Here is a 26,812-nt window from a genome sequence, read left to right on the forward strand (position 1 = left end):
CTCATTGGTTCATACGTGTGCCAATCAACGCGACCACGCGCGCCCCTCCATGCCGGCGCGGCGGTCCCGGTGAGAACGACCGGACCGGACCGCCGCCGCCCTCCGTGGCGTCTGACCCGCGGCAAGAACGGAAATGTCCGTTAATGAACCGTCACAAACGGAGGGAAACACGGCCCGTGAGTTCCGACAGAACCGCGGAAAACAGCTCTTAACTGGGCCCTGTTGGTTAGTAGCATCTTTGCTAATGACCGTCGCCGTTAAGTGGCTATCGTGCTAAGTAGCTAAGTTGCTAACTAATATACCTGGCCGCGGTCACCGGAGGCGACGGCCGGGGGTCTTGATTAAGATCCCGGTAAACGTTTAGGCGTGATGGAGATGGATCCAGGGGAGACCAGCAACCAGAACCAGAACCCTGCCAGGGGGGAGGACGGCGGCTTACTGCTTCTAAGTAGCCGAACCGTTAGCTAACATTCGCCATTCGGGGACCCTCGACAGACCGGGCGCGGTCATCAGCAGGCCAACAAGGAGAAGGGTCTGTAAACTTGTGGAATATTAAGATATAGTGCTAAAATTTGAATAGATAATGGATGAGTTTGCAAGGTAAGGGTTTTATTTTTCCCGAGTCCTTTTTGTATGTCTGAATATTTGAAATACAAATATGAAGAACAGATTTAAAAAAATCACCTTTAGCCTGAAACACAATTTTGGCTCTGAGGTGAAAAAGAATCGCAAAGAATGAACTGAGTGAAGTCAAAAGTCATTGAAAGCAAACTGAAATAAGAACCTATCTAGTAGTTTGACCAAACCTCGTCCAAAACTAGAATTATATTTTCTCCACGTGTTCCTGACCGTCTTGAATGTGAAGACCGGTTCCAGGATTGCATCTGATGTCCCGGGAGTGAAGGCGGTCCAGCTGAGCGGGTGACCAGCAGGGGGCGCCGCTGCTCTGCAAAACACATGGAACACAACAAACCAACCATTAACGAAATAAAACAAATGTAGTCACTGATCTTGGCAGTTGAAACTAGTTTTCCTGTTTTGAATTCACTTGTGATGAAAGAAACGTCGATATACTCATAGTGACCCTGTTGTCCACACTTTTATTTGCCTAAACTTCATAGGGGGGAGGCTGGGATGTTCTTAAGGTTGTGAAGGTTTTTTATTGTCACAAAACACTATTTTGTCTCCGCTGACCAAATCTCAGTGTTACTTGACCCTTCTGTGTTTCCAGGTGTAAAGGTGGTTATGCTCTTTTCGGTAAATGGGCCCGTCGGTCGTCATGGGGACGGATCCCGAAAGCCATGGGTTCCGGGTGGAGGCGGACGGTGAGTGCATTGGACTCAATGTGACCGCTGTCCGTCCAGCGGCGTCTTTACTTTAATCCCCCCGTGTCCCACATGAGCTGCTCTTTTGGATGATTTGCTCTCATATTTCTAGCTGCTAAGTTGGAAATGTCATTATATAAGGCCATTTTCTCAAAGTGACAGGCTGCGACATCCATCCCAATATTCTGCTAATCCAGACGAGTGTTTTTAGCGCTCCGGCCCGGGCGGTGCACGACAGGAACCAAATCTGTTTAGCGGGAGGTCGGACCGAGCTCCACCCTAAGAAACCATCCCGATTCACGCGCACTGTGCTAGCTGGTTTAGCGTTAACGTTAGCTTTCCGACGGCATCAATGCCTCCACCAGACGCTCCTGTGTTTGAACCCCCGCTGGGATGCTTTGGAGCCGAGGTTTAGCGTGCTTCCGTGCTCATAGCTCATAGTGTGCAGGTGGCACCGCGGCTGTTGACTCCCGCGCCCCGGCTTCTGCTGCAGACCTGCACCAGAGCCTCATCGCCAATAGAAGCCTGATCAATGAAGGCCAGCTTCCTGGTTGGGTCTCACTGCCCAAGCGGTGACGTGTCAGACTCCACGTCAGGATCTCTGCTGACCGTCTCCGGCCAAAGTGAACCTGAGGACCCGATGAGCCTTCAGCGACGCGGCGCGTGGAGCCGGTCACTTGAGGTGAATCCTGTGGATCGGATGGTGTGACAGGATCATCTTATATCATTATCATGTTTTTGGTGTCGTCCTCAGGTCTTTGAATCGACACGGGTCGAACCTCCTACTTGGTCTGTGTGGGACCTCACCCCGAGCCTCGCCTGATGTTTGAAAGTCAGCCGCGTCCCTTCTGACGCCACGGGAGGCCGTGCGTGCAGCGTTACGTAAAGCCCCGGACAAAAAAGCAGCAGAAACACATCATTCTGATCCTAATACTCACTAATCCACAAACATGAAATATGGGAGGAGGATAATTGTGCGACTCTTATGATGATGGGCTTTTTTTTATGTAAGAGGATTTGTCCCCCGCCGCAGTCCGGAGGCACGAGCCCCCCCCTCCCCGGCGTCAGGGCCTATCAGCCGAGGGGCCCGACTGACGTGGGACGGCTTTTTGGTCGGAGGGGATTTTGTCATTTCAGGAAGGAAGGGAGATTAAACCGCTGTCTTTTTATTTTTCAACTCGTCATCTGTCACGTCGGAGGCGGCGTTCACCCGAACGAGCGGCCTCTCCGCCGGTGCGTCGCTCGCTCGTCTCAGCCGAGCGGCTTATTTCACCGAGGTCTAAAAAAATAAACTCTGCTGATTTCAAATCATCTTTATTCATTTCTAACACATTTCTGTAGCACTGGTGGTTTCTGGTGACTTCTTTAAAGTCCTCGCGGTTCTGTCCTCCTGCCGGTGTCCTGTATCATCAAATACGATCGATGTCGACCAACATCCTCTTAAAAGTCCGCTGAAGGTGACGGCAGACACGGGCCTGTTATTGGCAGATGTTGCTCCCAGCTGGACCCCGACATCCACTCGGCGTCCCTGTGAAGGCGCCCCGACAGTGGAGGCAGGACTTCAGGCTGAATCCTGTTTGTCCTGAAGCCCCTTCGGATCCTGTAAGCCAGGGTTGACTCGCGCACCTGCCGACCACCTGACCCGAGTCCCTCCGGCGAGCTGAACGCTGAGAAGACAAGAACCAACACCTTGTGTCTGTCTGGTCCTCACAGACATCCAGGTCACCCCCGGCTGGAAGACGTCTGGCCTGCGGGTGGAAGTGGTGCAGAGGCTTCTGGGAGTTGCGTTCTTTGCAGCGGGTGAGTCTGGAGGAGACAGAGGGAAAGACGGTATTATTTTCTAGCGACAGGGACTCGCCTTTCGACGAGAAATGAAGGCCACTGGGTGGGAAGAACCCCTGAGAACATCTGGACAGAGCCCTGCTGAAACCAGCAAGACGTTATGCAGGGTTTGGATGAGATTCTGAGGGGAGGGGGGGTTTAACACTCCCTTCACAGCAACATCTGCTGCCAGTGTGACCTCTGACCCCCGGACGTCATGGCTCCCCCTCCGGCGGGGGGAGTCGGACTGAACCGTGTCGCCGCTAACAGCTTAGTGATGAGGGGGAGGGAGGGGCTTCTGACCGGATCAACTGGTCTAACGTCTTGTCGGTGGATCGCCGGTTCCTTCAGACCCCCTCCGGACACCAGCCGGTCAAACAGTGAACCCACCGGAGGACATGAAGAACAATCACTCCACTGAACCGCCTGACCTCCGTCCTCCAAGGACAGAGAGCCTGGTGATCAAACATCTAAACAAAGTGCAGGTGTCCTCATAAGTGGGGGTTCGGATGGATGGATGGATGGGGACTGGAAGGTTGGCGAGGTCAATCATATTTTAAGCGTTCACTCCCAGAATATTTCAAGGATGGATTAACCTGCAATTGTGTTTACCGCAGAAGCGTGTGTGTGTGTGTGTGTGTGTTGGGGGAGGTCAATGCATGGTTTCCTCTAGGCGACTGAAGTTTCCCGAGTGGGTGGAACGGGGAATGTTGACCTGGGTCACATGAGGTTTCGCCTACAGTCACTGCACGTCCAGCGGATCCTCGCACGTTTGTTTTTACCACGGTCTGATGTGTGTTAAAACTGCGCGGGTTACCATAGCAACCAAAGATTCCCACAACCACTAACTATGTGTATGCAGCAGCTGAAGATCCAGCTGTTGGTCCGTACCTCCCGGGGATAAAGTGTATCTGTCCATTTCAGGCCTGGGATGAACTTTGAGGCCCGCTGGCATCCTGGTCTCACAGACCTCCATGTCACTCCTCCTCTGTCGGACTCCTTCAGCAGTTCGGAGCACTAAACCACCACCCGCCCTCCAGATGTGGGGCCACAGAGGGGACCTCTGCTGCTGGTTCCGGGGGTCATCTTCAGGGTAAAGATAAATCAAGTCAGCGACTATCCCAGAAGCCAGGTTCTCCCAGGTATCTGATCCTGGCCTGCAGAACCTGGTCTTCTTGTTGGTCAGACTGTTTTGATTTTTGTAGCGAGCAGGACGTGGTGGCGGTCGGTGTGAGAGGAGAGGGTCGGAAGGGGAGAGATGGGCTGTGGAACCAGACCTGGAAGGCAGGAGGCCAAAGGACAAGAAGAAGACTAACATCGGTCAGAGGCAGCATGGGTAAGATGTCTCTCCTTCAAATCCATGTGGGGGGGCACGGAGTCATGGTCCCGTTGATCCCGATGGGTCCTAAACATGGACACACCAGTGGTGTGTGAGATGTTCCCACCGGGATCTGTTCAGAGACCAGGAGGACACAGTAAAGATCATCTTGAGACAATCCTGAACTCTACATGAAGCACTTGCAGCTTCTCTGTGGACCTTAAGTCCTAATGGGGGGCTGAACCTGGCTTGGTTCGGTTCTCCTGTCAGTGGGATTGATGGCTTCCTGTGCGCTTCCCGCTCCTGTCAGCTGATGCCCGGTGGATTACAGCAGGCGTGTGGGACCCGGGAACTGCACGGATGTTCATGTTCTTCTCCACAACACATGCACTTAATCTAGACGTCCAGGGCTCCCAGATGTGGACGCCACGCCCGCTCTCACCCCGGGTACAAGGCCTGATCCTACGGGTGGGAACCTTCAAGCGCGACCTACTTGGAGGTTCTTCCTCCTCCCGGTTTTTCAGTTAGACAACCATCTTCAGATGCCGAGCAGGAGGTCATGGAGACGGACGATGAACGCGGCTCGACATGCGGAGGCTCTGATTGACCCAAAGCTGAGCTTCAGAGGTGAACGGTCACCTGCGGAGCTGCTGTGTGCGTGTGTGCGTGTGTGTGTGTGTGTGTGTGTGTGTGTGTGTGTCACCTGCTGTCGAGCACCGCAGCGGCTCCTCCTGGTCCTGGTGGGCCGGGACCCGTCCTGGTCCTCCTTCAGACCAGGGTGCTTCTCTTCTCCCGCTCCCTGTCGGCACGCTCGCGGCTCAGGTCCGGCGTGGGCGGCTCGGCGCGGCCGGCCTCGGGCTCGTAGCGGCCGGAGGCCGGCGAGTTCTGCATGACCACCAGGCGGATGGGCGACTGGCTGGGCGGCGGCGGCGCGGCGTCCGGGGCGTACTCCTTGGTGGGGTCTTTGCCCCGGCAGTCGTACAGGATGCAAGAGATGAGGAAGACCAGCAGCAGGATGACATAACTGGCCACCAGGATGATGAGGTTCAGGGTCACCGGGTCAATCTCCAGGTAGAACTCCATGAAACCCATGGCCACGCCGCATACCTCGCCGCGGGCGAGGAGACCGAGACTGGCGGCGGCGAGGACGAGGCGGGGCAGCTGGCCGGAGGGGAGATGAGAGCGGGATCAGCTGACGGCCGGCTTTAAAAGGAGCGTAATCCCCGCCGCCTCCGACCTGGAGCCCGGCGACCAATGATTAAAGCTTCTCAGTTTTAATAACTTAAGCCTCCATTTTGATTTTACCAGCTAGGGCCGTGACAAAATCATGCAAAATGGAGGATTGGGGTGGGGGGGTCTCCATGGAAACACCTGCCAGCCCGAGAGGAGGATTTACTCTTTATTATGTCACCGTGATTATTTCCCCCCCGATGTAATTAGATTAAGAGTCGAGGGCGGGATGCCGCTGTTAGCATGTTAGCACGTTAGCACAAGGAGCCGGATGAAAGTCACGCTGAACCCCAGTTCTGAAGGGGGGCTGAGAAGAACATCAGCCGGAAGGGAACTCATCTCATGGTCCACCCGCACCGGGAATCATTGACCGCGTGTGTGACGGCAGCCGGACGGCCGCAACAATGGGGTTAAAAATGCATAATCTGATTAAAACCAGTAGTGTGTGTGAATGCCCATGTCTGCACGCACATGTGCTGTGTTTGCATGTGTATGTATGCCTCTGTGTGTGTGTGTGTGTGTGTGTGTGTGTGTGGGATCTCTTGTTGGAAGGTTTATTGTTGGATGTCGGACCTCCAGTTGTACCGATGCTAGTTTATCATGAGAACTTCACCTGGAAGTGTGGAAGTGTCCCTCTGAGCCCCGCCCACCTCTGTGGCCCGACCAATCAGAGTTCAGTTTGTCCTCAGATTATTTTACCCTCCCGAGTCCGATCTGTAGTAACAGGATGTCCCCGTCGCCATGGTAACGCAGGGATCGTCCACCAAAATGGGGGTTTCGCTCCCTTGACTCATGAATGACTCGAGGGAATCTGCATGTTCTCAGATCTAATCTCATCCTCCTGATGGTCATGAAGCTCTGATTCATTTCCTCCTCATGCCTCTGTGTTGGTCTCGTCACAGAAGACAAACAAAATCCACACCATGTTGTCCCTTCGCCGTTGAATCTTCCTGTCTGAGCAGCGGGGCCTCTTGGGGTCTCTCTGGGGTCTCTCTGGGGCCTCTTGGGGCCTCTCGGGGCCTCTCGGGGCCTCTCGGGGCCCCGCTCCGGGAACCCCGGGCCCGGCACGCCGGCTCTGTCCTGCATCTGTTCCTCATCAGCCGGTGAAGGTTCAGCCGGTTCAGAAGATCCTCGGGGCGTCAGAGAAGGGAGTCGAAGAGGAGCACCGGGAAGCCGCCGATGGCGAGGGGCGGTTTGTCATAATAGGCAGGAAATTAAGACCGGACAGCCGAACTGGACCGGGTAACCGCCGACCCCGACCCCCCCGCCAGATGTGGTTCTGTCAGCAACAGCAGGATGTTTTGGAGGATCGCTTCTGACCAGAACTACACACCGCCGGATCCAGAGGCCGGCGTGACCCGCAGAACCCCGGCCCCCACGTCCGAATCCACCGAACGTATCGGCGCCGCCGAGCTGTCCACCAGACGGGCCAGGAGAAGACGGTCCCGGACGGTATCAGGAGACCTCTGAGGAGCGACGAGTGATCCAAACCCTCGTGAGGAAGGTGTTCCTTCTCCGTCGCTTCCTTTGGCAGGTGAAGAGGTGGTCATGGATCTCAGCGCTGCTGCAGGATGCAGGTCTTCTCTGCACTGATCTCCTCTGGAATGTCCTGATGCTGCAGGAAGCCTTTATTTACTCCTCCTTTTCCAGCCCCGTCTTGGCTGGAGACCTGGATCCATCTGGATCCAGATGGATCCAGATCTGCGAACTCAACCATCCAGAACCACAGCTTGGAGACACTCAAGAAACCACAAATCTGATCCAGGCAGAACCTCCGGTCTGACCCAGTTCTACTTGGAAACAAACAGAAGGTAAAGCGGTGTGTGTGTGTGTGTGTGTGTGTGTGTGTGTGTGTGTGTGTGTGTGTGTGTGTGTGTGTGTGTTTGGATCAGGCGGGTGCTGGGAAAGCCATCCTTTCATCACTGATCTGTTAGTAATAAAGTGACTGTTGAGAGGCGGCTCCAGAGGTTCTGTCTTTAACTATCACCTCACACAAAGAGGGTTCTGCCCGGCTCTCTGAAGGTTCTCTGTAGGTTCCCTGTAGGTTCTCTGTAGGTTCTCTCCACATTCTCCATCTTCCAAAAGCAGGAGGCTCTTGGAAGGCTCTCATAAGTGTGAATGAGAGGGCGAATGGTCGGATGATTGACAGCTGGCGGTCCCGGTGAAGCCCCGCCCCCGACTGTGACGAATGAGTCGACCAATGAGAAACGAGGCGTATTGTCTGCCAGGCGGTCCCGGTCCTGGTGCAGGTCCCGGTGGACCGGCAGGCTTGGAGCTCGTGGTGGAGTCCCATTGTTGTGGAACAATGTAACTTCCTGTAAAGCCGGCGTCCCGGTTCCCCGACTTCTCCGAGCCATAAATCCGTCATCGCCCCGATTGATCGGAGCAGGCGGTGGCGGCGCCGCCGGACGGGAGCGGCGGCTCCTCCCTGCTTTACGGGCCTCTGGCCTCCGGGCTCCTCAGTGCCCACAGCGGTGACATCACCGCCGCCGCCGCCGCCGACCCGGTCGGCCTGTCGGCTCGACAGACGGAGGGAAGGTTTTGGTGCCGCGGGGTCGGATCAGAGCCCGAGCAGGTGCGGTCTTGGCCCGGCCGAGGAGACTGGATCTTCTTAGAAGCCCTCAAAGTACGAAAGGGGAGCCGCCAGGCCGGACGAGGACGGGGACGACGGGAGGTCAAAGGTCACGACCGGGTCACTTTCACACCCGGCCGACCGGCTTCCCCGATGTTTCCAGGTGCAGAGAATAGAAACGCCACGTGACCCGCGGGTCGTCGGCACCGCCCTGCTTCACGGCGCCGCGAGGGGAAACCCCTCCCTTCCCTTCCCGCCCCCCCGCTGCCGGGAAGCCTCTGCCGGGCCCAGAGGGCCGAGGCGGTGCCGCCGGGGCTCCTCTGCCGGCGCTCAGCCTCGCCACCGGGACGGGGAACGGGATCCCCGCTCGTCCTGCCGTCGGGGGGCAGAGGGGGGATCCGTCGCACCCCGGGATCTGAGCTCCATGTGGTGGTTCTTGGCCCTCCTCGGCCTCGGAAAGACTCGAAGACCCTTCCTTTGTTTGATGTGGTGATGAAGACGGCGGCGAAGGACCGTTCAAACCCTCGCTCCTTCATCTGCCTCCGACAAGAAAATAGTAAGCAGACCTTCCACATGATTCCTTCCAGATTTATGGAAACCTGATGCAAATGTTGTGCGTCCCAGCGCGGGCGGGGCCCGAGGGGCCCCTAGGGGTCGCCGGCCTCCGCCGGCCTCGGACCTCAGACCGACACGTCACGTCCCGCACCCAAAACAACCCTCCTCCTTTTCCGCACGTTTCGCGTGCTCTGAGAACTTTCTCTGACATTTGACGTTTCCACGACGTCCTCCGTCTCCGCGGAAACAACACCCGACACGTCGAACACCAACAGGGTGTGCGGGGCCGTCACGCCCGACCTCTCCCGCGCACTAAAACACTCCAATGAAGGGACTCCAATGATCCGCTTTCAAACTTTATTAGACGTTATAATGATGAGGGAGGGCCGTGGGGCGAAGGTTGGACCCCCATCCGTCCGGAGGCCCCGAGCAGACCGCCCGTGTCCACGTACCGTCTCGCCGACCGTCGGTCTCGGCGTGTCGACTGTTTCGGGCGTCTTGGCCGCAAACCCGCCCGGCGCCGTCCAATCCGGTCAGTCGTAGCGGCGGCCGGCGGCCCGAGGGGCGGCCTTACACTCGGATGGGATTAACATGGAGGAATATGTCATAAATACTGCAGACGAGCTCGATTCGGCTCTCGTCGGGCGGACGAACGAGATTATAATCTCAGAGTTCCCCGGGATTCTTTTCCAGCGGTTTAAACTCCGTGGCGCTCCGACCGGCCTCGGACCCGCTCCGACGGGTGCCGTCGTCCGGCCGTCAGACCTCGCCGTCGTCCTGGGAGGCGATGAGGGCGATCCGGCTCTCCGGCCGCGGGTCCTTGTCGCCGCGGCGCCGGAGGCTCCGGCAGGCGGCGCTGGCGGCCAGCAGGCCCAGCCCGACCGCCAGCAGCGCCAGCCCCAGCACCGAGATGGTGGAGCCGTGGGAGTTGAAGGCGTACGCCACCGCCGTCACCACCACGCCGGCGATCAGCACCACCACGCCGAAGGGCACGGTGCAGCGGTAGCACGACATCTCGGTGCCGCCGGTGGCCGCCAGCAGCTGCACCTCGTTGATGTGAGGGACGCGGGGCGCCGCCGCCGCGGGAGGCCTCTCGCGACCCGGCTTTTCGGCGTAGACTTTGACGCAGCCTCGGGGAATCCTGGGACCGCCGCGCAGAGGGTCGTCCGGGGCGACGATCTGACTGGCGAGGAACAGGTGGGCCATCTCGATCCGGACGTCGGCCAATCGCAGAGCGGCGACCTGGGGACGCACAGAGGGTTAGACCTGCCGGAGTCCCACCGACGCACAAAGATCTCGTTCGGCATCAAATCGGGGGAAAACGCGGAGAAAGCGGAGGACGGGGCAGTTCCTCCGACGGACAGAGAGGAGCTCCGTGTCGCTGAAGGTCAGGACGGGGAACTTCAGGAACCCAAACGAAGACGAGGGATCCTCGCCGTCCGTCGGACGCGGAGGAAGGTCTCCGGTCCGCCGCTGGGAACACCGGAGGACAAAGCTGGCCGACACTCACCGGGCTCCTCCTCGCTCCTCGCTCCTCGCTCCTCGCCCTCTGCAGGACTCTGAGCTGCAGCCGGGATACCAGAAGAAGAAGAAGAAGAAGAAGAAAACCCCCTCCCGACCACACGCTCCAGCTGCTGGAAGGCTTTAACCCTTTCCTCCCCCCGCCGCTCCTTCACACTCCAAACGGCAGCGGCTCCAGGCCCTCGGCAGCGGGCGTCTCTCCGCTCTCCAGCTTTGAAAACACCCCCTTTCAAAAGTCCTCGCGCTTTCTATCTGCCGGCGTCCGACACGTCCGTCCGGGTCCCGCTCCTCCGGTCTGACCTCCGGCCCGGTCCGTCCGGGTCCGGAGCGGTCAAGTCCCCTCCCTCCTCCGTCCGAAACCTCCGCTTCCTCCAGAACAATCGTCTAAGGCGTGGGTCTCCTGGAGCCGGAGCTCAGCGTCCGTCCTTCTGGAGCGGCGGCTCCACGTGGTGAAACCCTTGGCTGAATCCGCCGCCTTCGTTTCTGCTTGTCTCCGGGGAGCGGCGGGGAAAAACCTTCGGTTCTCCAGATGTTCCTCTGCATCCAGCTGCCGACATCTGGCCCTGGTTTCACATCCAGCAGAGGGAGGGGGGGGGCGTATCTGCTGTGTGTGTGTGTGTGTGTGTGTGTGTGTGTGTGTGTGTGTGTGTTGGGGGCCGACCTGCCGGGAAACCTGATTGTTCACAGAGCTCTCCTGCACTCTGGTTCCTCAGAGGTTGTGAAGCTTCCAGGTGCTCAGGCAGTTTGTCTGTGTTTGCTTTCATGTGATCTTGAGACGCTGGAGAATCATCTCCAGACCCGCCGTCCTTCTGCTGAGGAACCAGGTCCCCGGTGAGGGATCGGCGAGCCTCGGAAGCCGTGCTCTGGGCGGCGCAGGTTCCCCGGGAGGCCCGTCGGCGCCGGATGAAGCGATGGCGCAGAGCCGTCGGGATCGCCGCTCCTTCCTGTCCACTGACGGCTTCTAAATCACTTCCTGACTCGCGTCGCAGATGTTCTTCCCGCCGGGAGGAAGAGTTGACTCTGCACTTCTGCACCTTCACATCCTGGTTACTAAATTCAGCCTCGCCGGGGTCACGTGACCCAGCTGACGGCGAGCGCCATGGCAGCACGTCACCTCGCACCAGGACCGTGGCCCGGATCCTGGTGGATCCTGGTGGATCATGGCGGATCCTGTGGGCTCCATGTTCTCCAGGCTCGCCCTCCCGCTTCTCCGTCTTCCTCTCCAGTCCTTCGTCGGTCGAAGGTCGAGGAGAGGATGAACGATCGGATGATTGACGGCTGATGTTAAGCCCCGCCCCTCTTCCGGTTGATCGGCTCGTGCTACGTGCCTCCTTCGCCCCGTCCCTTCGGTACCTGGGTGTGTTGGTGGACCTGCAGCAGATACCTGCTCTGCACAGAGAAGGGAGGACGTGAAGCCTCTGAATGTTCCTCACTTGTCTGCGGAGGTTCTCGGTCGTCCGGGTGAATTCTGGTCCAAATCTTGTTGTCTTGGCAACCGTACTTGAGTTTCTTCACAGAACCGAAGAAGCCTCTCGGAGAAATTGAAGGCGGGTCGCCCCGCCGAGAAGATCTGGACAAGAGTACGTTCCTAAGTTACCGGAACGTCCCGCGTCCGACCCGAACCCTGAACCCGACGGCGGGTATGAAGGGCGGTGGCGCCCCCTGGTGGAGGAAGGCCTGTCCGGGTGACACTTTCACCAGAGTGACATGTCGCAAAGGCCGACGGCGTCCTTCTGGAGCAGCGAGTGATGGGACCGATCTGCCCCGAAGGCCGGCGTTAATGTGGGGCTCATCATGAAATGAGGTTGGGATTCATTTTTAAACTGTATCTGCATAGAAACTCTGAGGTCAGTTCTGAGGAAAAAGCATTTGATGGTGGATAAAGGCAAGGTTTACTCTCAACCGACTCGTGGACAAAGAAGCTTCAGCTCTTTAACAAACACAGATCCACGCATTGCAGGGAAGATGAGCGTTTGATGGTTTATTTAAAATAAAGAGTTGTCTCCTCTCAGACACCGCCATCTAGCGGTGGGGAAGGGAACTGCAGGCCGTGTGTCTGGCAAACGGTCTGCTGGAGGTCCACGACACACACACACACACACACACAGGCCCAGGTGAGGAGGCTTCCCTCACACACTCCCTACCTGTCCTCCAGACGGGTAGAAGATATGGACACTCAAAAAGCTAAAGTGGCTCCATTCTTCCAGCAGAAACATCACTTCTTCCAGATGGACGGCGAGATCTTTGGATCCGAGCTGAGCTGCGGGGTTTGAACGTTCACACCTGCGGGTCCCGGGTCAACCACCCACGCCACGGACACACGGGGACGTGGGGAGGACCCGGTTCTTCACGTTCATGAATCCTGGCGGCTCTTCATCATCATCATCATCATCTTCATCCCTTCTTCCCGTTCTTCTCCTCCCCTCCTTCCTTCCTCTCCCTCTCTGTCCTTCCTGATGTAGTTTTACTTTCCTCCTTTCATGTCCTCCAACTCTTTCCTTACTTTCCAAACTCGCCTTCGCTTTCTTTCGCTCCTGTTGCATTTTCCCCTCCTGCCCGGTCCTCCCGGTCCTCTCCGGTCCGCCCCGTTGCTGCCCGGTCCGCCCCGGTCCACCCTAGTCCGCCCCGATCCTCCCCGGTCCGCCCCGGTCCGCCCCTGTCCTCCCGGTCCTCACCGGTCCTCCCCGGTCCGCCTCTGCCCCCCCCCGGTCCCTACCGGTCCACCCCGGTCCGCCCCGGTCCTCCCGGTCCCCCCAGTCAGCATGTGATTAGAGTACTACCCAGTGAGAGGCGGTCTCGGTGTTCGTGTCTTTCCGGAAGCGCTCGGCTGTGTCCGGCTGACGTCGGGCCGCTAATTGTGGGCTTCGGGTGAGTCAGCGGCGGCGGCTCGGCCGCTCCCACATGTGGGCCGGGACGGGACGGGACGGCGGGACGGAGCGGCGGGGCGGCGGAGCGGAGGCTTCACCGCAGTGAAACGTGAGCCCGCAAGGGCTGGGCGGCGGTATTTTGGGATGTTTCTCACGGGACGGCGCGGAGACACGTTTCCAGGCCGGAGCCGCGCCTGAACCCACGGAGCCGCGCCTCAACCCACGCCGGCGCAGGAAAGTTGACGCGCGGAGCCTCAACTTTTCGCCAGCATGGAGGCGGACCGCAGCTGACCGGAGCCGCCGGGAGCCGCCGTCCGGACGCGAACGCCCCCGCAGGTTTGCACGGGATCCGCGGCGCCACGCGTGGACCGGGCGAACTCCGGCCCGGGGCGGGACCGCGGGTTTCTATGGCAACGCGCCGTCCCACCGCGGGAGGGCGGGCGCTCCGATGGATCCGACGCCGGACCGGAGGAGCCGAGCGGACCGCCGGACCGGGAGCGACCCCGGAGACGATGCGCTTCACCGGATACGCGTAGCCGCGTTACGGGTCACGGACGGGACGGGCGGTGCTTCGGAGGAGCGTGACCCTTTCTGCGTGACCCTTTCTGCGTGACCCTTTTTGCGTGACCTTCCGCGTCTCCTCCCGCAGGCCACCGACGTGCGGCAGGTTCATTGGAAACGTTTGAAAATTGCCCGAATGAGTGCGTGATTGTCTGTGAGTGGGGTCAGGGGTGAGCTGGGGTGAGCCGGGGTGAGCCGGGGTCCGGGGTGACCCCTCTGCTTCACCCACCACCTCCAGCGCACCCCAATGCACACAAGGCAGACCATGAGGGGTTTTACTACATTTGTTTATCTCCTCTCTCTAAATCCACCTCGTGAAACATTTCGTGCTTTGCAGACGTTCTTGTTTGAATTGCCGTTGACGTGACGAGCCGCTGCTGACCGCCGTCCATGTTCTCCTCCATGTTCCCCACCATGTTCCCCACCATGTTCTCCTCCATGTTCTCCTCCATCTGCAACCAGCTCATCTATCGGAGGCTTCACCGACTCCGATCCAAACCCGTTGGAGATGCGATGTGGCGAAGCTAACTTAGAAGTCTTCTGCACCCGTTAGCCGCCGGAGCAGGTTTGCGTCGCCAGCGAGTGAAGGAACGTAACGTCTCCAAAGCGCTGGGCGTATGTTTGGCAGGAGGAGGTCAGGGGTGTCAAACTCACAGAGGAAAATCCCTTCTCCTGCAGGACACGTTGGCTAATCTGAATGTACCCGGAGTTTGATTGGCCGCTCACAGCAGGTGTCCTTTAGCTCTGCGAGCCTTGAGTTTGACAGCCGTGAGCTCGGCCGCACGGCGTCGGACGTTTGCGCGCAAACCGACATCCGGCGTGAGCCGCTAACGTGCGAAGCTTTAGCGGGCGAGAGGCTAACGGAGGAGCTAGCGGAGGAATCCCAGGAACGCGTGACGTCGGCGCGTCACCCCGATTCTGCTTGACCTTGTGACCGTCTTCCAGGCCGCGGCGGAGAGGATCTTGGGGCCGTGGCCTCCTGAAGGTATGGCTGAAGATGGCTCTGGATTCTGAAAACTGCCTTCTGCTGCCGCCACGAGACTCCAGGACGTCCTGCGTCTTCCACGCCGCAGAAGAGAAGGATGAGCTCCCGGGCGTCGGGGAGGAGAGGTGACGCACTCCGTCTCTGCCTCCATTTTGTTTGATGACCTGATCCGGACTTCACAGGGAGATGTTCCAGACGGGTCTCTAGATGCTCCGGGGGTTTCAGATATTCGAGAAGGACGGACGCGAGGATGTTTGGAGGCTTGGTGACCGCGGGAAGGCTCCTCGGCGTTCAGTGCCGCTTTAAACGTTCTCCCATTCGGAGCGCCTCGATGTTCTTCTGTGTTCCTGGGATGTTCTTCAGATATTTGTCTCACTGGAACGTTCCTCTGGTTCCGCAGCGTCCTGGAGATGCTCAGCTACTCCAAGTTCTCCGACCTGGAGACGTGGCTCTGCATGCCGTCTTCGCTGCTGGCGGCGCGAGGCCTGGACTCGTCCTCCTCTTCCTCCTCGTCCATCTGCCGGGCCTCCGCTCGCTCCTCCTTGTCCTCCTCGCCGGCCTCCGACTCCCGGCGCTCCACCTGCAGCGAGCCAGGAGATGTGGTCAGGTGAGGCCGCCGCCGTGTTGTCCGAGGGCCAAACTTAGCGTTCCAAACTTATCGCGTCGTCGTCGCGGCGTCGGGGGTTTCCTGTCTTCTCCTCGCTCCTCGGATGTTTGAGCTGTGTGTGTTTTTCTGTTGCCACGGCGATGAAGGATAAGCCGGGGGTCCCGGGGGGGCCGGGGGGGGGGGCTGAGAAAGGAAGCGCCGTGATAACCGCAGATAAACGCCGTCTCCAGTGGGATGGATGGAAATGGAGCGCTTTCTGGTGGAGAGCATACAGCTTCTCTGGGCACCTTCTCAGAACCTGGGGGTCTCCTTTACACACACACACACACACACACACACACACACACACACACACACACACACACACACACACACACACACAGTTGTCTCACTTTTCATCCAGTGAAGGAGGTAAACACTGATTCTTCACCTCTGATTGATTAGTTTCTACGTCACATCCACTTCCTGTCTTCCAGAACCCGACGCCAGCGCTCAGATCACTTCCTGTCATGTGACTTGATCTGCTGATAAACTCTGTCTGACTCGTCATACACACACACACACACACACACACACACACACACACACACACACACACACAGCATGGTCACACAACCCCCTCAGTTCTGGGACACGCTGGTCTTTCTCCGACCCAGCAGACCAGCAGAGTCTGCTGTGGACCCAGGTTGTGGGACCAGATCCTGGACCTGGTCCTGCAGAGGAAATGGGGGGGGGCTTGGGTGTCATGGCGGCGTGGGGGTGACATGGTCTCTCAGCCCAGGTGAGCCCCGGGACCAGGACCTTCTCATGGGTCAAAGTCCCAGCAGAGACTCTGGTGTTGGTGTGTGTTGTTCCTTCCTGTGCGTCTGCAGCTCAGGAGGTTCTTCACAGCAGGAGGGTGAAGGTGTGAGGGAGGTGTCTTAAAGACACGGCCATGGGTGGATGTCCGTGTTCCCCGCAGGACCTGAACGCCATGTTGGCGTCAGTTGCCCCGTCCCAGGAATGAGTGTGAAATGGTCAGCAGCGGTGGGGGGGTCGGCTCCTGGGGGGCATCCGGGGCTCCGTCACCTCCGAGGTGACCTCCTGGCGACCAGCAAGGAGGTCGCCAGGAGGTCACGGCCCCGAACATCTGCCGGAGGCGCCCCAGTCATGACTTTGTGGAGCGGGTGGGATCCACGTGTGAACCTGATGCCCTGACTCTTCTTCTTCCTCCCGCAGGCCGCCGGACGTGGACGCCCTCTTCCTGTCGCCGTCCTCGGGGAACGAGGCGCCGCTCCTGGTCTCCCCCCTCCCGCCCCCCCGCACCTCCACCCCCGCCGCGCCCACCTCCTCGGGAGACTCCGCCTCCTCCGGCGGGGTCAGCATCAGGAAGCGGCGCCGTCTGGCCGCCAGTCCCGGGGGGCTCCACTGGAACGCCGCGGGTGAGACCCCTCATCTGTTTCCATGGCGACGGCCACAGAGGCCCGGGTTTGTGAGGCGGCGGCGGCGGCGGCGCTGTTCCATGAGCGTCAGGAATGCGTGTGATGTTATGGCGTCTGCGCCATGTTTACCCGTCTCTTCCTGTGCGGCGCTCGCCGGCTCCACCCTCCTCCGGCGTGATAAGCGGCTTCCTGTTGGCCCCGCCCTCCCCGGAGCGCCGCACGGAGACCCTCGTGTCCTACGTGACGGACGCCTCCGTCCGCCGCGGCCCTCCGGAACTTTCTGGACGGCGTCGGCGTGTTCGGCGGTTTTATGAACTTCTCCCACAAACATTCGGTGGATTTCCTCCTCGGGGTTTGTAGATTCCTCCGGCTCTGTGGGAGGAGACGCCGAGTCAGAGGAAGATTCCATTGAGGGGAAAGAGGCCGACGGCGGGAACCGACCGGAGAGCGGCTGCCGCGCCGCCTCGGGGGGGCGGCGGAGCCCCGCGGCGCCCGACGCCGTTGTCGGAAAGTCTAGGAGAAATCCTGGAAAATGACGGGGAGCGAAGAGGAGGGAAACCCGGACGGCGGCGAGTCGGGAGACCAAGAATTCAGAGAATCTCTGGAAAGAGACGGCGCCGTGCGGCCTTTTCAGAAGATCTCATCCTGCAGGAGGACTCTGGCCAGCAGGGGGCGCCACAGCTCCAGGGACACACACACACACACACACACACACACACACACTCCTGCCGCCTGACACTTGCGTTCTCTCACAACCAGAGAAGTTCTGGAACCTTCTCATCATCTCACTTTTGGTTTCCTCCCCCTAGTGTGTGTGTGTGTGTGTGTGTGTGTGTGTGTGTGTGTGTGTGTGTGTGTGTGTGTGTGTGTGTGTGTTGGTCATGCACCCCCCCCCCACCAGGGAACATTCCCTCATGTCAGAAGCAGCAACTCTTTCTCTCCGTGTTCTCATGTAGTTTTAATGCAGCGGCTCAGATCAGCAGCTGCTCTGACATCTGATCTCACACACACACACACACACACACACACACACACACACACACACACACACACACACACACACACACACAGGCAGGCTTGGCCTGGAAGCTGACACCTGCAGAGTGTTTCATTGAAGATCTCCTCTTCCTGTTCGCCATCGTCCCTCATGCCGCTCGCCGTGCGTCTCCTAGCAATGTGTGTGTGTGTCGGCGTCGGCCCTCAAGAAGAAGAAGAAGGTTGGACCCTCAGTGGATGATGGAGACACAAAGATAGACTCCATGTCAACCAGTCGATTGATCTGATTGATGACACCCTCCATTATCCGATCAATCGGCCGTGCGTGTGTGTGTGTGTGTGTGTGTGTGTGTCTGGTGTTCAATGACAACAGGTGTCTTTGGTTTCTCTGGTCCAGGTTCGGTGCAGCGTGACTTCTGGTCACCTGACCCGTCTCCGGTGTCAGGAGGCGATGGGGGCGGAGCCTCCAGGGAGCGTCTGGCGGTGAGGAAGACGGCGTCGGTGGACGAGCGTCTGCTGCAGCCGTGCGGAGGAGAGGCTCGACCCCTGCGGCTGCTGGGCCGGCTGGAGAGAGGACGCAGGAAGCTGCGGGGAATCCAGGTGAGTCCCGGCCGGATCCTCGCTGCGCACGCCGCGCACGCGTCTGAACGCCGCGTCTGAACGCCGCGTCTGAACGCCGCGTCCGAACGTCGGCCGGCCAACGGGTTTTAAAATGAGACGGGAGTTTTCTACTAATGAAGATCCTGAACCGGTGTGTTTGGAAAGCGGTCCGAATGTGCGGAGCGGCGACGGGCCCGGGATCCTGTCCTTACTGGTTGTTTGACGGATTCGGTTGCCACGGCGACGCCACAGCGACGCCACGCCGCCGAGCTTCTCCGGGTCGGCGTTCTCCCTGAGCGCCGGCTCGATGCTCTGTCTGGTTTGGCTCCGGGAGACGAAGACACGGGATTCCAGAACCTCCCGGAAAACCGACTTCCCGCTGAAACGTGGCTCTGGTGCGTTTCAAAGACGAGCTGAAAACCAGTGCACGTACGTGCACGTCGGTGGGACACGCTAGATGTTTGTGCGCGAACCCGACGTCTCGTCCCGGAGGTGACGGAGCGACCGGAGCGTCTCGGAACATGTGGTCCGGGACGTCCAGGAGTTCTGGGGCTTCTTCCAGTGGTCCGGAGAGCCCGTTGCTAGGCAACAGACCCATGTCCTCGCAGAGAGGCGTAACATCGTTTAAAAAAAACAAACACAAAACCTCGGGGACAGGAAGTGATGTCACGGCGTGGCTTCGGACACGACGCCGACGTGATGATCGTCCGCGGGACACAAAGACCAGCAGCTCCTTGGAACGCCACTGGTGAGGACCAATCACAGCGCTGCATCTCTGCCGGCGCCGGCGAGAAGCGGCTGGAAGGAGCAGGACCTGAGAAGATGATGGGTGCAGGGTTTCTATTGACCAGGCTCACCTGGACCTCCAACTGGCTGGAGGTCGAGGGTCCTGAGGGTCCTGAGGGTCCTGAGGGTTCTGAGGGTTCTGAGGGTCCTGAGGGTTCTGATGGTTCTGATGGACCTGATGGTCCTGAGGGTTCTGAGGGTTCTGAGGGTTCTGATGGTCCTGATGGTCCTGAGGGTCCTGAGGGTCCTGAGGGTCCTGAGGGTTCTGATGGTCCTGAGGGTCCTGAGGGTCCTGAGGGTCCTGAGGGTTCTGAGGGTTCTGAGGGTCCTGATGGTTCTGAGGGTCCTGAGGGTCCTGAGGGTCCTGAGGGTCCTGAGGGTCCTGAGGGTTCTGAGGGTCCTGAGGGTTCTGAGGGTTCTGAGGGTTCTGAGGGTCCTGATGGTTCTGAGGGTCCTGAGGGTCCTGAGGGTCCTGAGGGTTCTGAGGGTTCTGAGGGTTCTGACTGGCGAGCCCAACATGACAGCTGAGAAGAGATTCTCTCCAAGGCCGGCCGCCTGGAAGATCTCAGAACCTCCTCCAGTGAAAACAGCGGCCAATGAAACATCTCAGCTGATCACTGAAGATGACCAGGATCAGTGTGTGTGTGTGTGTGTGTGTGTGTGTGTGTGTGTGTGTGTGGGGATGAAGATGGGGAAGATGTCAGTCGGCTCCTCGTCCTTGACTCTGTTTCATCAAAGGTCAGGTTTCATTTAACAAGAGGAACTGCGTCGCCATGGAAACAGTGTGTCCGCAGCAGGAATGATGGGATGCTTGAGGTTGGAAACCTGCTGAGAAGAACGGTGCTGCTCTGGTCAGGAGGTGCTGCTTCTTCACGCCTCAGCCTGACATCTCAGTGGCTCCAATACTTTGGCAAACACAGATCCACCGCCGCCCCGCACACACACACACACACACACACACACACACACACACACACACACACACACACACACACACACACACACACACACACACACACACACACACAGTGTGGTCAGGGATGGATCAGCTGCAGCTCCGAGCCACGACCTTCTGGATCCACTCAGGTGTGTGTGGGAGGGACGCTGGACTGGGTGGCCGTGCACGGACGTGCACAGACGTGCACAGACGGACGAGCCCTCGCATGTCAACCGTCCGGATAAAGACAAGCGATTCCCTGTGACATATTATGGGATGCTTCTGGCCCTGGAGCCTCAGGGGTCTTTGCTGAGGCCTTCAGGCGTCCAAGGGGTAATTTACCCTGACTCTCCTCCACCGTTGTTATGGCAACGTAGAATTCTCACAACATGAAGCCCCAACCCTTCCAGCCGCCGTCTCGCCGCCCGAAGGCTCGCCGCCGTCCTGCGTGGACGAGCGGCGGCGAGCGGCGAGCGGCCAGGAAGCTGCAGGAACCTGCAGATCCTCCACCTCCTCTGGGGCTGCACATGGATTCTCAACACTACCATGTTTTCCAGCCTCACCTGTCCTTGGCAAACAAAGGTCTCATCATCTGTGTGTGTGTGTGTGTGTGTGTGTGTGTGTGTGTGTGTGTGTGTGTGTGTGTGTGTGTGTGTGTGTGTGTGTGTGTGTATGTGTCTAATGGTGCTGTTGTTCCTCCACAGAGCTCAGGAGTGAGTGGACGCTACGACTCCAAGAAGAAGTAAGTCCGAGCATCCTCTTCACCTTCTCTTCTGATTGATGGGCCTTGTTTCGCTCTGCTAACGTGTGATTGGGCAGCGCCTGCTAGTGGGCGGAGCCTAGAGCTCCACCCACTAGTCTGGAAACAGCCAATCAGGACAGCTTAGAAGTTGGACCTTCTGAGGTCGACCTCTGGCCTCTTCCTCACATGTCAGTCTTTCATGAAGAATATGCATCGTGTGTGTTTGTGTGTGTGTGTGTGTGTGTGTGTGTGTGTGTGTGTGTGTGTGTGTCTGTGTGGGTTGTGAGACATTGAATGGCCCCCCATGGACAAATCTGATGAAGTTGCTAGAAGCTTCTTAAATCACCACTTACCTTTATGGAATTCAGCATGTGTTAGCCCCAACACACATGCATCACGCTGTGTGTGTGTGTGTGTGTGTGTGTGTGTGTGTGTGTGTGTGTGTGTGCCCACATGTCTATTGTTTGCCATGTAGAACCCATTCTGCGTGTGTTCTCAGTTTGATCCACAAAACGCCTTTTCATTCTGCTCTGTGGAGCTGTCAACATATCACACACCGGCAGAGAGTGTGTGTGTGTGTGTGTGTGTTGAAGTGAGGGCGGTTTGGGCGTCTCGGTCCGGTGCAGACGCAGGCGTGGGCTGAATAGCCAAGAGGTTGTGATGCATCTCCGAGGACGGGGTTGAGGGTTCGATGATCTCGGACGTCTCCTGGTTTTATTCCACTTGCTCTCCTTCCTCCTTTATGGTCTTCACATTTCACTTGTGTTCCTCTGTTCACCTCCGACCGGTGTGTGTGTGTGTCTGCACCTGCACCGTGGCGTCCGAGGCCGTCGTGATGTTCCTCCAGAGCTTCCAGGCGTCGCAGGGAGGTTCTCCTCGCTGTGGGTTTTAGTTGCAGGGAAAGGCGTTGTGTTAAATGGAGAGGCTGCGGCGTCGTGACTGAGAAGCAGAACAATAAGATCTAATGTGATTTCATGTAGCGTTAAACTCTCTCACACACACACACACACACACACACACACACACACACACACACACACACACACACTGCAGCACAGTAGACCGCACCTCGGGGGGTTCATTGAAGTGGAATTGTTGCAGTGTGTCGAGCAGCGAAACACACCGCAGCAACTGTTTTGTCAGACACACACTGAGGGGCCCAAGGTAGCCATTAAGATAAATGGCCTCTGGCTACGTGTTGCCATGGCGATGGAAGGGAGGAAAGAAAGGTGGCCTTCATAGGAACAGAAACTGCAGCTTTGTGTTGATGTCCTCAGCACTCTGGATTGTACTCTGCTGCGGACAGGTCACATGGTCTCACACACACACACACACACACACACACGGGCACCTTTCAATGTGCTTGTCAATCATCTGACAGTTGATTGCTACTTTGAATTTTCTATCGCTTTTTCTGACCACCTTCACCCTGTCACTCTTCACAGTTCATCAGTCATGTAGGTGATTTCATACTGTGTTTCACACACACACACACACACACACACACACACACACACACACACACACACACACACACACACACACACACACACACACAGTCAGTCACTGGCAGTCGTGACTAAAGTTTCTGGATCCCTGCGATGGCAGAGTCTGTTTCTCCGTCTCTCCCTGACGGACCTGCATCTTAGATGTGGAAGGATTGTTGACGTCCTTGAGCTGCTTCCTGTTCTGACCCTCAGCGAGGCGTCCGGTCCACGCCGGCGCTGCAGCTCGCTGTGATCCCGTGACCTCACCGCCGCGTCCCGCTCCATATTAAGGCGTCTCTCGGCCGGCGTGACGTCGGGCGATGGAGTCGGACGGGTCGCGGGGCGACAGGATTCTGACGTCGCTCTGCGGCGCCGCTCTGTGTTTTTACATCCTGCTGTATCTGGCCGCCATGTTGCTCTATGTGCTGGTGATGTCATTCTGAGGCCTGTGATGTCATCGCGCCGAGGCTCACGCAGCTGTGAATGGCGTGACGCGTCTGTGATGTCGCCGCTGCAAACCGAGGCCGACCTGCTGTGATGTCATGCGGCGGGATCTTCCTGCCTGTGAGGGGACGCCTCTGAACGCCACGTGGCGGCGGCGGTCCGGGCGCGGCGCGTTAGCCGAAGCTAACCTCTGTGACGCCGCCGCATGCTTTTCCCCGGACGCGAGCTCGTCCGCTTCGCCGCCGTCCCTCATCCGGCGCCGCCATCCGTGAAGGATGTTGTATTAGCAATCGCCCCGAGGCGGCGCCGCGGCCGCGCTCCTGCCGCTGCCGATGGATGCGGAGCCCGACGGCGACGGCGCCTCCGTGTGGTCGACGGCGGCCAGGCTGCTGCTCAGCGTGGCGGCGCTGTGGCTTTATGTGATGCTGTACTTGGCCTTCATGCTGCTCTACGCCGCCGTGACCGTTCTCCTGCGGCTCTGACGTCGCCGGACGAGTCTCTTCATGGAGCGACGCACGACATGGATTTCAAGGAGGAAGCAGGCGTGGTTCAGGAGAGGTTCCTCCGCTGCTTCTCTCCGACGTTGAACTCACGACTGAAGAGGAGCCTCGCGGCAGGAGAACGTCCAGAAGAACTTCGGAAACCCGAGGGCTTAGTGGTCCTTCTAATCAGCCGTCGATCGACCCGATCGATCACGCGTCCCGTTTCGGAGGAGATGGTCCAACCGGACCAGGGCTGGGGGAAGAGGTCATGTGACCCGGGAGACGGGCCGACCAAGCTCCGCCTCCTGGCGCCGCTCCGCTGTCACAACATTGAGGCGCCGACGCTGCTTCCCGTGATGGATGCGACTCATTTCCTCGCTCTCACGCTCCCTAAAGAGCTGCTCAACAACTCCCACACACAGCACAGCTCTGACACACACACACACACACACACACACACACACACACACACACACACACACACACACACACACACACACACACACACACTGTTTTAAAGTCAGAAAACTTGTTGTTGTCAGATGTCGACTCAGGATTCTACAGAGACCAAACTTTAATGAACTGCTTGTGTTTGTGTGTGTGTGTGTGTGTGTGTGTGTGTGTGTGTGTGTGTGTGAGAGACAGATTTCAAACTCTGCATCCTGTGAAATGTATGAGCGCCTCTGAAGAGCCTGGAATGTTCTGCAATGAAAATAAATCTTGATGTCAATGAAACAACCTTTGAAAGGATCAGAAGATCAACAATTGGATCATTAAATTAATCCATTTCATTAAACGTGAGCTCAAAACAATATGAAAGAATTAAGAATCAATAGAAAATCAGTTAAATTACCGTGTGTGTGTGTGTGTGTGTATGTGTGTGTGTGTGTGTGTGTGTGTGTGTGTGTGTGTGTGTGTGTGTGTGTGTGTGTGTGTGTGTGTGTGTCACTGTGGTTGGTGTTTTTCCATGTCTGGGCTGTAAAGCTGGAATCAGATGGAAACAAGTGTCCAACATGGAGACTCTGGAATCCGGAGGCGCCTGGAAGAGATGCCGGGTTGAACTTTGACCTCCAGAACCTCCACCCACGGGTCGCCCTCAGACCCGCTGTGGTGTCACAATGATCACGTGCACGAGGGTCCCCGGGGCCTCCGCGCTCCCGAGTCCGGAATCAGCGGTCGGTTCATCGAAGTCGCCAGTCGGCGAGCCCGATCGGATGATTGACGGCCGTCCGTCCGGGTTTAAGCCCCGCCCCTCCGCGCAGCGACCGGCTCCGCCCCCGAGCCGTGCACCGTTCCCATTGGTTCCCCTCCTCGTCGGCGCGTCGGTCCGTTCTCGACAGACCGAGCGACCGGCAGAGGTGTAATTAGCTCCCGGCCGGCTGTCGCGCTGAACTGCAATTTACGAGCCGCCTCACACACATGCTTTACTCTGCTATTAGCGCAGCGCGTGCACACGTGCGCACGTGTGCACGCAGCTGCTCCGCCAGATGAGGCCACAAAGGCGGCCTTTTCTCCACGGATCTTCCGGGCGGACGATCAATACGATTTATCGATAGCCCGGCGAATCCGGCTTCCCATTTCAGCCGATCGAGAGCCGATATCGCGGTCGGGGCCCGACGGTCCTCCTGCCGCCGACAGCGAGGATTCCAGCGGTCGGCCGGTGGCCGGCGGCGGAGACCGGGAGGAAGACCGGCGCTTCCCGCGGCTCGCCGTCCTCGTCCCGGCTTCCCGGCGGCTCAGTCACGACCCACGGCTGCCTCGCACATCCCGCCTTCTGGGATCGTTTCCTGTGATTGATCCCACAGCCTGTCAGTCATCAGAACATTCTGCCTCCTCCTCCTTTCTGTTCTCTGCCTTTTCAAAAGCAGGAGCTGCTTCCCCTCCTCCACCAGGTCTTCTCTCTCTCTCTCACACACACACACACACACACACACACACACACACACAGCTATTCTCAAACATCTCTATCTCATTATCCTCCCTCCTCCCATCTTGCTCTAAACCACCCATTCACTCTGCTGCTGCTTTGTGTGTGTGTGTGTGTGTGTGTGTGTGTGTGTGTGTGTGTGTGTGTGTGTGTGTGTGTGTGTGTGTGTGTTGCAATGCATTTGACCAGTGAACAGGTGTTCATCCAGAGAGAGCAGAGCGTCTCTCCCTGGCCAGAGATAGAGCTTCTCCTCTGGGCAGCTCCTGCAGCTCCTGGAGCTTCTGGAGCTCCTGGAGCTTTAACCCCTCCCCTCCCTCCCTCCCTGCCCCCCCCCCCCCCCCCCCCCCCCCCCCCCATGGGACACACTCCGAGTGTTTGGCTCCGCCTGAGTCGCGGCTCCGATGCGACAGGTGGATGCGCGGCTCTTTCCGGGAGGCAGATGTTCTCTTGTGCGGCCGTGGAAGCGTGGGCTCGTGTTCGGCGGCCAGATGTTGCTGCGGCAGCTGGCCGGAGGGCAGGGGGTGGACCAGGTGGACCAGGTGGACCAGGTGGACCCAGCGGACCTAGTGGACCCGGTGGACCCGGTCTCCCGGTCTCCGGGTTGAGCTCTTTTTCAGAGGACGATCTGGCGCTTTAGAGGTAACTGCTGCTTCTCTTCAGGTGTTTGTGTTTACCGTCCGGGTTCCTTCTGACGGGCTGATAAACGTCCCGTCGCTTTTTTCACTTCCACCCCTCCGTCGTGTCCGCTGACCTCCAACATCTCACCTCGCACCTCCTCTCCTCGACGCCGGCTCCTTGTCGCCTTGATGTCCCCGGGTCCGGCTTTGCCGCCGGTTTGTTTGCGCCGGTTTCCAGGAGGTTTGGCGGAGCCTCTCCAGTCTTCTGACCTCCCTCCTGTCCTCCTGTCCTCCTCCTGTCCTCCTCCTCCTCCTGTCCTCCTCCTGTCCTCCTCCTCCTCCTCCTCCTCCTGTCCTCCTCCTGTCCTCCTCCTCCTCCTCAGGTCGGACGGTAAAATCTCCCGTCTGGCTCTGCGCTGGAACCAGAAGGCGTCGGCGGACGTTCTGACCGGAGAGCCGAAGCTCCGGTTCTCCCCGGGACCGGCCGGATCGAGCGCCAGCCTGGACCGGTGAGGAGCGGCCGTGGAATTCGCCTTCCGTTGAGTCCGCGCTCGTGACGGGGGACGCTCGGCGTTACCGTGACGATCCCGACGCGCGTTGTGACACGAGCGTCCGGCGCCGAGGAGACGCGTTCTCCTCCGGCCGCGGGTCATGTGACCGAGCCCTTTGCGGCTCGATCCGGCTTCCGCCGAGCGTTGAGCCCGTGGCTCCTTTGGGGGGCCGGTCTGGACCCGGTCTGGACCCGCCTCGGAGGTCTGGACCCGGTCTGGACCTGGTCTGGACCCGCCTCGGAGGTCTGGACCCGCCTCGGGGCTCCGGCACCCCCGAACATCCAGCGCTGGCAGGGAGAGCTACATTAATCACAGGGCACGGTGTGTTTGTTGGCATTTAAACTCCCGCTTAGTGTCAAACCCCCAACACACACACACACACACACACACACACACACACACACACACACACACACACACACACACACACACACACACACACACAAAGCCCAGAGCATCC

General features: G+C 58.6%; 3 protein-coding genes and 1 long non-coding RNA gene across 8 annotated transcripts in view; 2 read left to right on the forward strand and 2 right to left on the reverse strand.

Moving 5' to 3' along the window:
* The first annotated feature begins 57 nt into the window (after nucleotides 1-57).
* LOC147215525 (uncharacterized) lies at nucleotides 58-2,551 on the forward strand. Of its 2 annotated transcripts, none has more exons than XR_015104221.1 (4): nucleotides 58-600; nucleotides 1,232-1,325; nucleotides 1,819-2,007; nucleotides 2,080-2,551. It is a non-coding gene; the product is annotated as an uncharacterized LOC147215525 (long non-coding RNA). The 2 variants fall into 2 exon arrangements; XR_015104222.1 differs by having other exon boundaries at nucleotides 58-532.
* Nucleotides 2,552-2,642: 91 nt separating this feature from the next.
* On the reverse strand, nucleotides 2,643-5,650 carry smim36 (small integral membrane protein 36). Its single transcript, XM_086139875.1, has 2 exons — nucleotides 5,168-5,650; nucleotides 2,643-3,131 (listed from the first exon to the last, which is right to left on the reverse strand). The coding sequence occupies exon 1, from the start codon at nucleotides 5,554-5,556 to the stop codon at nucleotides 5,233-5,235; it is 324 nt and encodes a 107-aa protein (XP_085996001.1). The 5' UTR covers nucleotides 5,557-5,650; the 3' UTR covers nucleotides 2,643-3,131; nucleotides 5,168-5,232.
* Nucleotides 5,651-9,170: 3,520 nt separating this feature from the next.
* LOC147215527 (transmembrane protein 100-like) lies at nucleotides 9,171-11,090 on the reverse strand. Its single transcript, XM_086139866.1, has 2 exons — nucleotides 10,332-11,090; nucleotides 9,171-10,063 (listed from the first exon to the last, which is right to left on the reverse strand). The coding sequence occupies exon 2, from the start codon at nucleotides 10,025-10,027 to the stop codon at nucleotides 9,581-9,583; it is 447 nt and encodes a 148-aa protein (XP_085995992.1). The 5' UTR covers nucleotides 10,028-10,063; nucleotides 10,332-11,090; the 3' UTR covers nucleotides 9,171-9,580.
* A 1,035-nt stretch (nucleotides 11,091-12,125) lies between these two features.
* ankfn1a (ankyrin repeat and fibronectin type III domain containing 1a) overlaps nucleotides 12,126-26,812 on the forward strand; it is a 27,987-nt gene continuing 13,300 nt past the window's right edge. For 2 of the 4 annotated variants that reach the window (XM_086139641.1, XM_086139642.1), the window contains exons 1-7: nucleotides 12,126-12,146; nucleotides 14,716-14,880; nucleotides 15,156-15,362; nucleotides 16,581-16,783; nucleotides 18,177-18,379; nucleotides 20,807-20,844; nucleotides 26,185-26,310. In XM_086139641.1, coding sequence (XP_085995767.1) covers nucleotides 12,142-12,146; nucleotides 14,716-14,880; nucleotides 15,156-15,362; nucleotides 16,581-16,783; nucleotides 18,177-18,379; nucleotides 20,807-20,844; nucleotides 26,185-26,310 — 947 coding nt within the window. In that variant the 5' untranslated portion in view covers nucleotides 12,126-12,141. Of the gene's footprint in view, nucleotides 12,147-13,181; nucleotides 13,546-14,715; nucleotides 14,881-15,155; nucleotides 15,363-16,580; nucleotides 16,784-18,176; nucleotides 18,380-20,806; nucleotides 20,845-26,184; nucleotides 26,311-26,812 lie in introns of those variants that run through there. The other 2 variants (XM_086139643.1, XM_086139644.1) reach the window with 2 other exon arrangements.

The sequence above is a fragment of the Fistularia commersonii genome, chromosome 32 (assembly GCF_037954325.1).
Source record: "Fistularia commersonii isolate RoL2024-O1a breed Wild chromosome 32, RoL_Fcom_v1.0, whole genome shotgun sequence".
In the NCBI taxonomy this organism is placed as follows: domain Eukaryota; kingdom Metazoa; phylum Chordata; class Actinopteri; order Syngnathiformes; family Fistulariidae; genus Fistularia; species Fistularia commersonii.

What these genes read in the sequence shown, in the direction of transcription:
- smim36 (XM_086139875.1), bottom strand. Translation starts at nt 5,556, where the DNA reads ATGGGTTTCATGGAGTTCTACCTGGAGATTGACCCGGTGACCCTGAAC.
- LOC147215527 (XM_086139866.1), bottom strand. Translation starts at nt 10,027, where the DNA reads ATGGCCCACCTGTTCCTCGCCAGTCAGATCGTCGCCCCGGACGACCCT.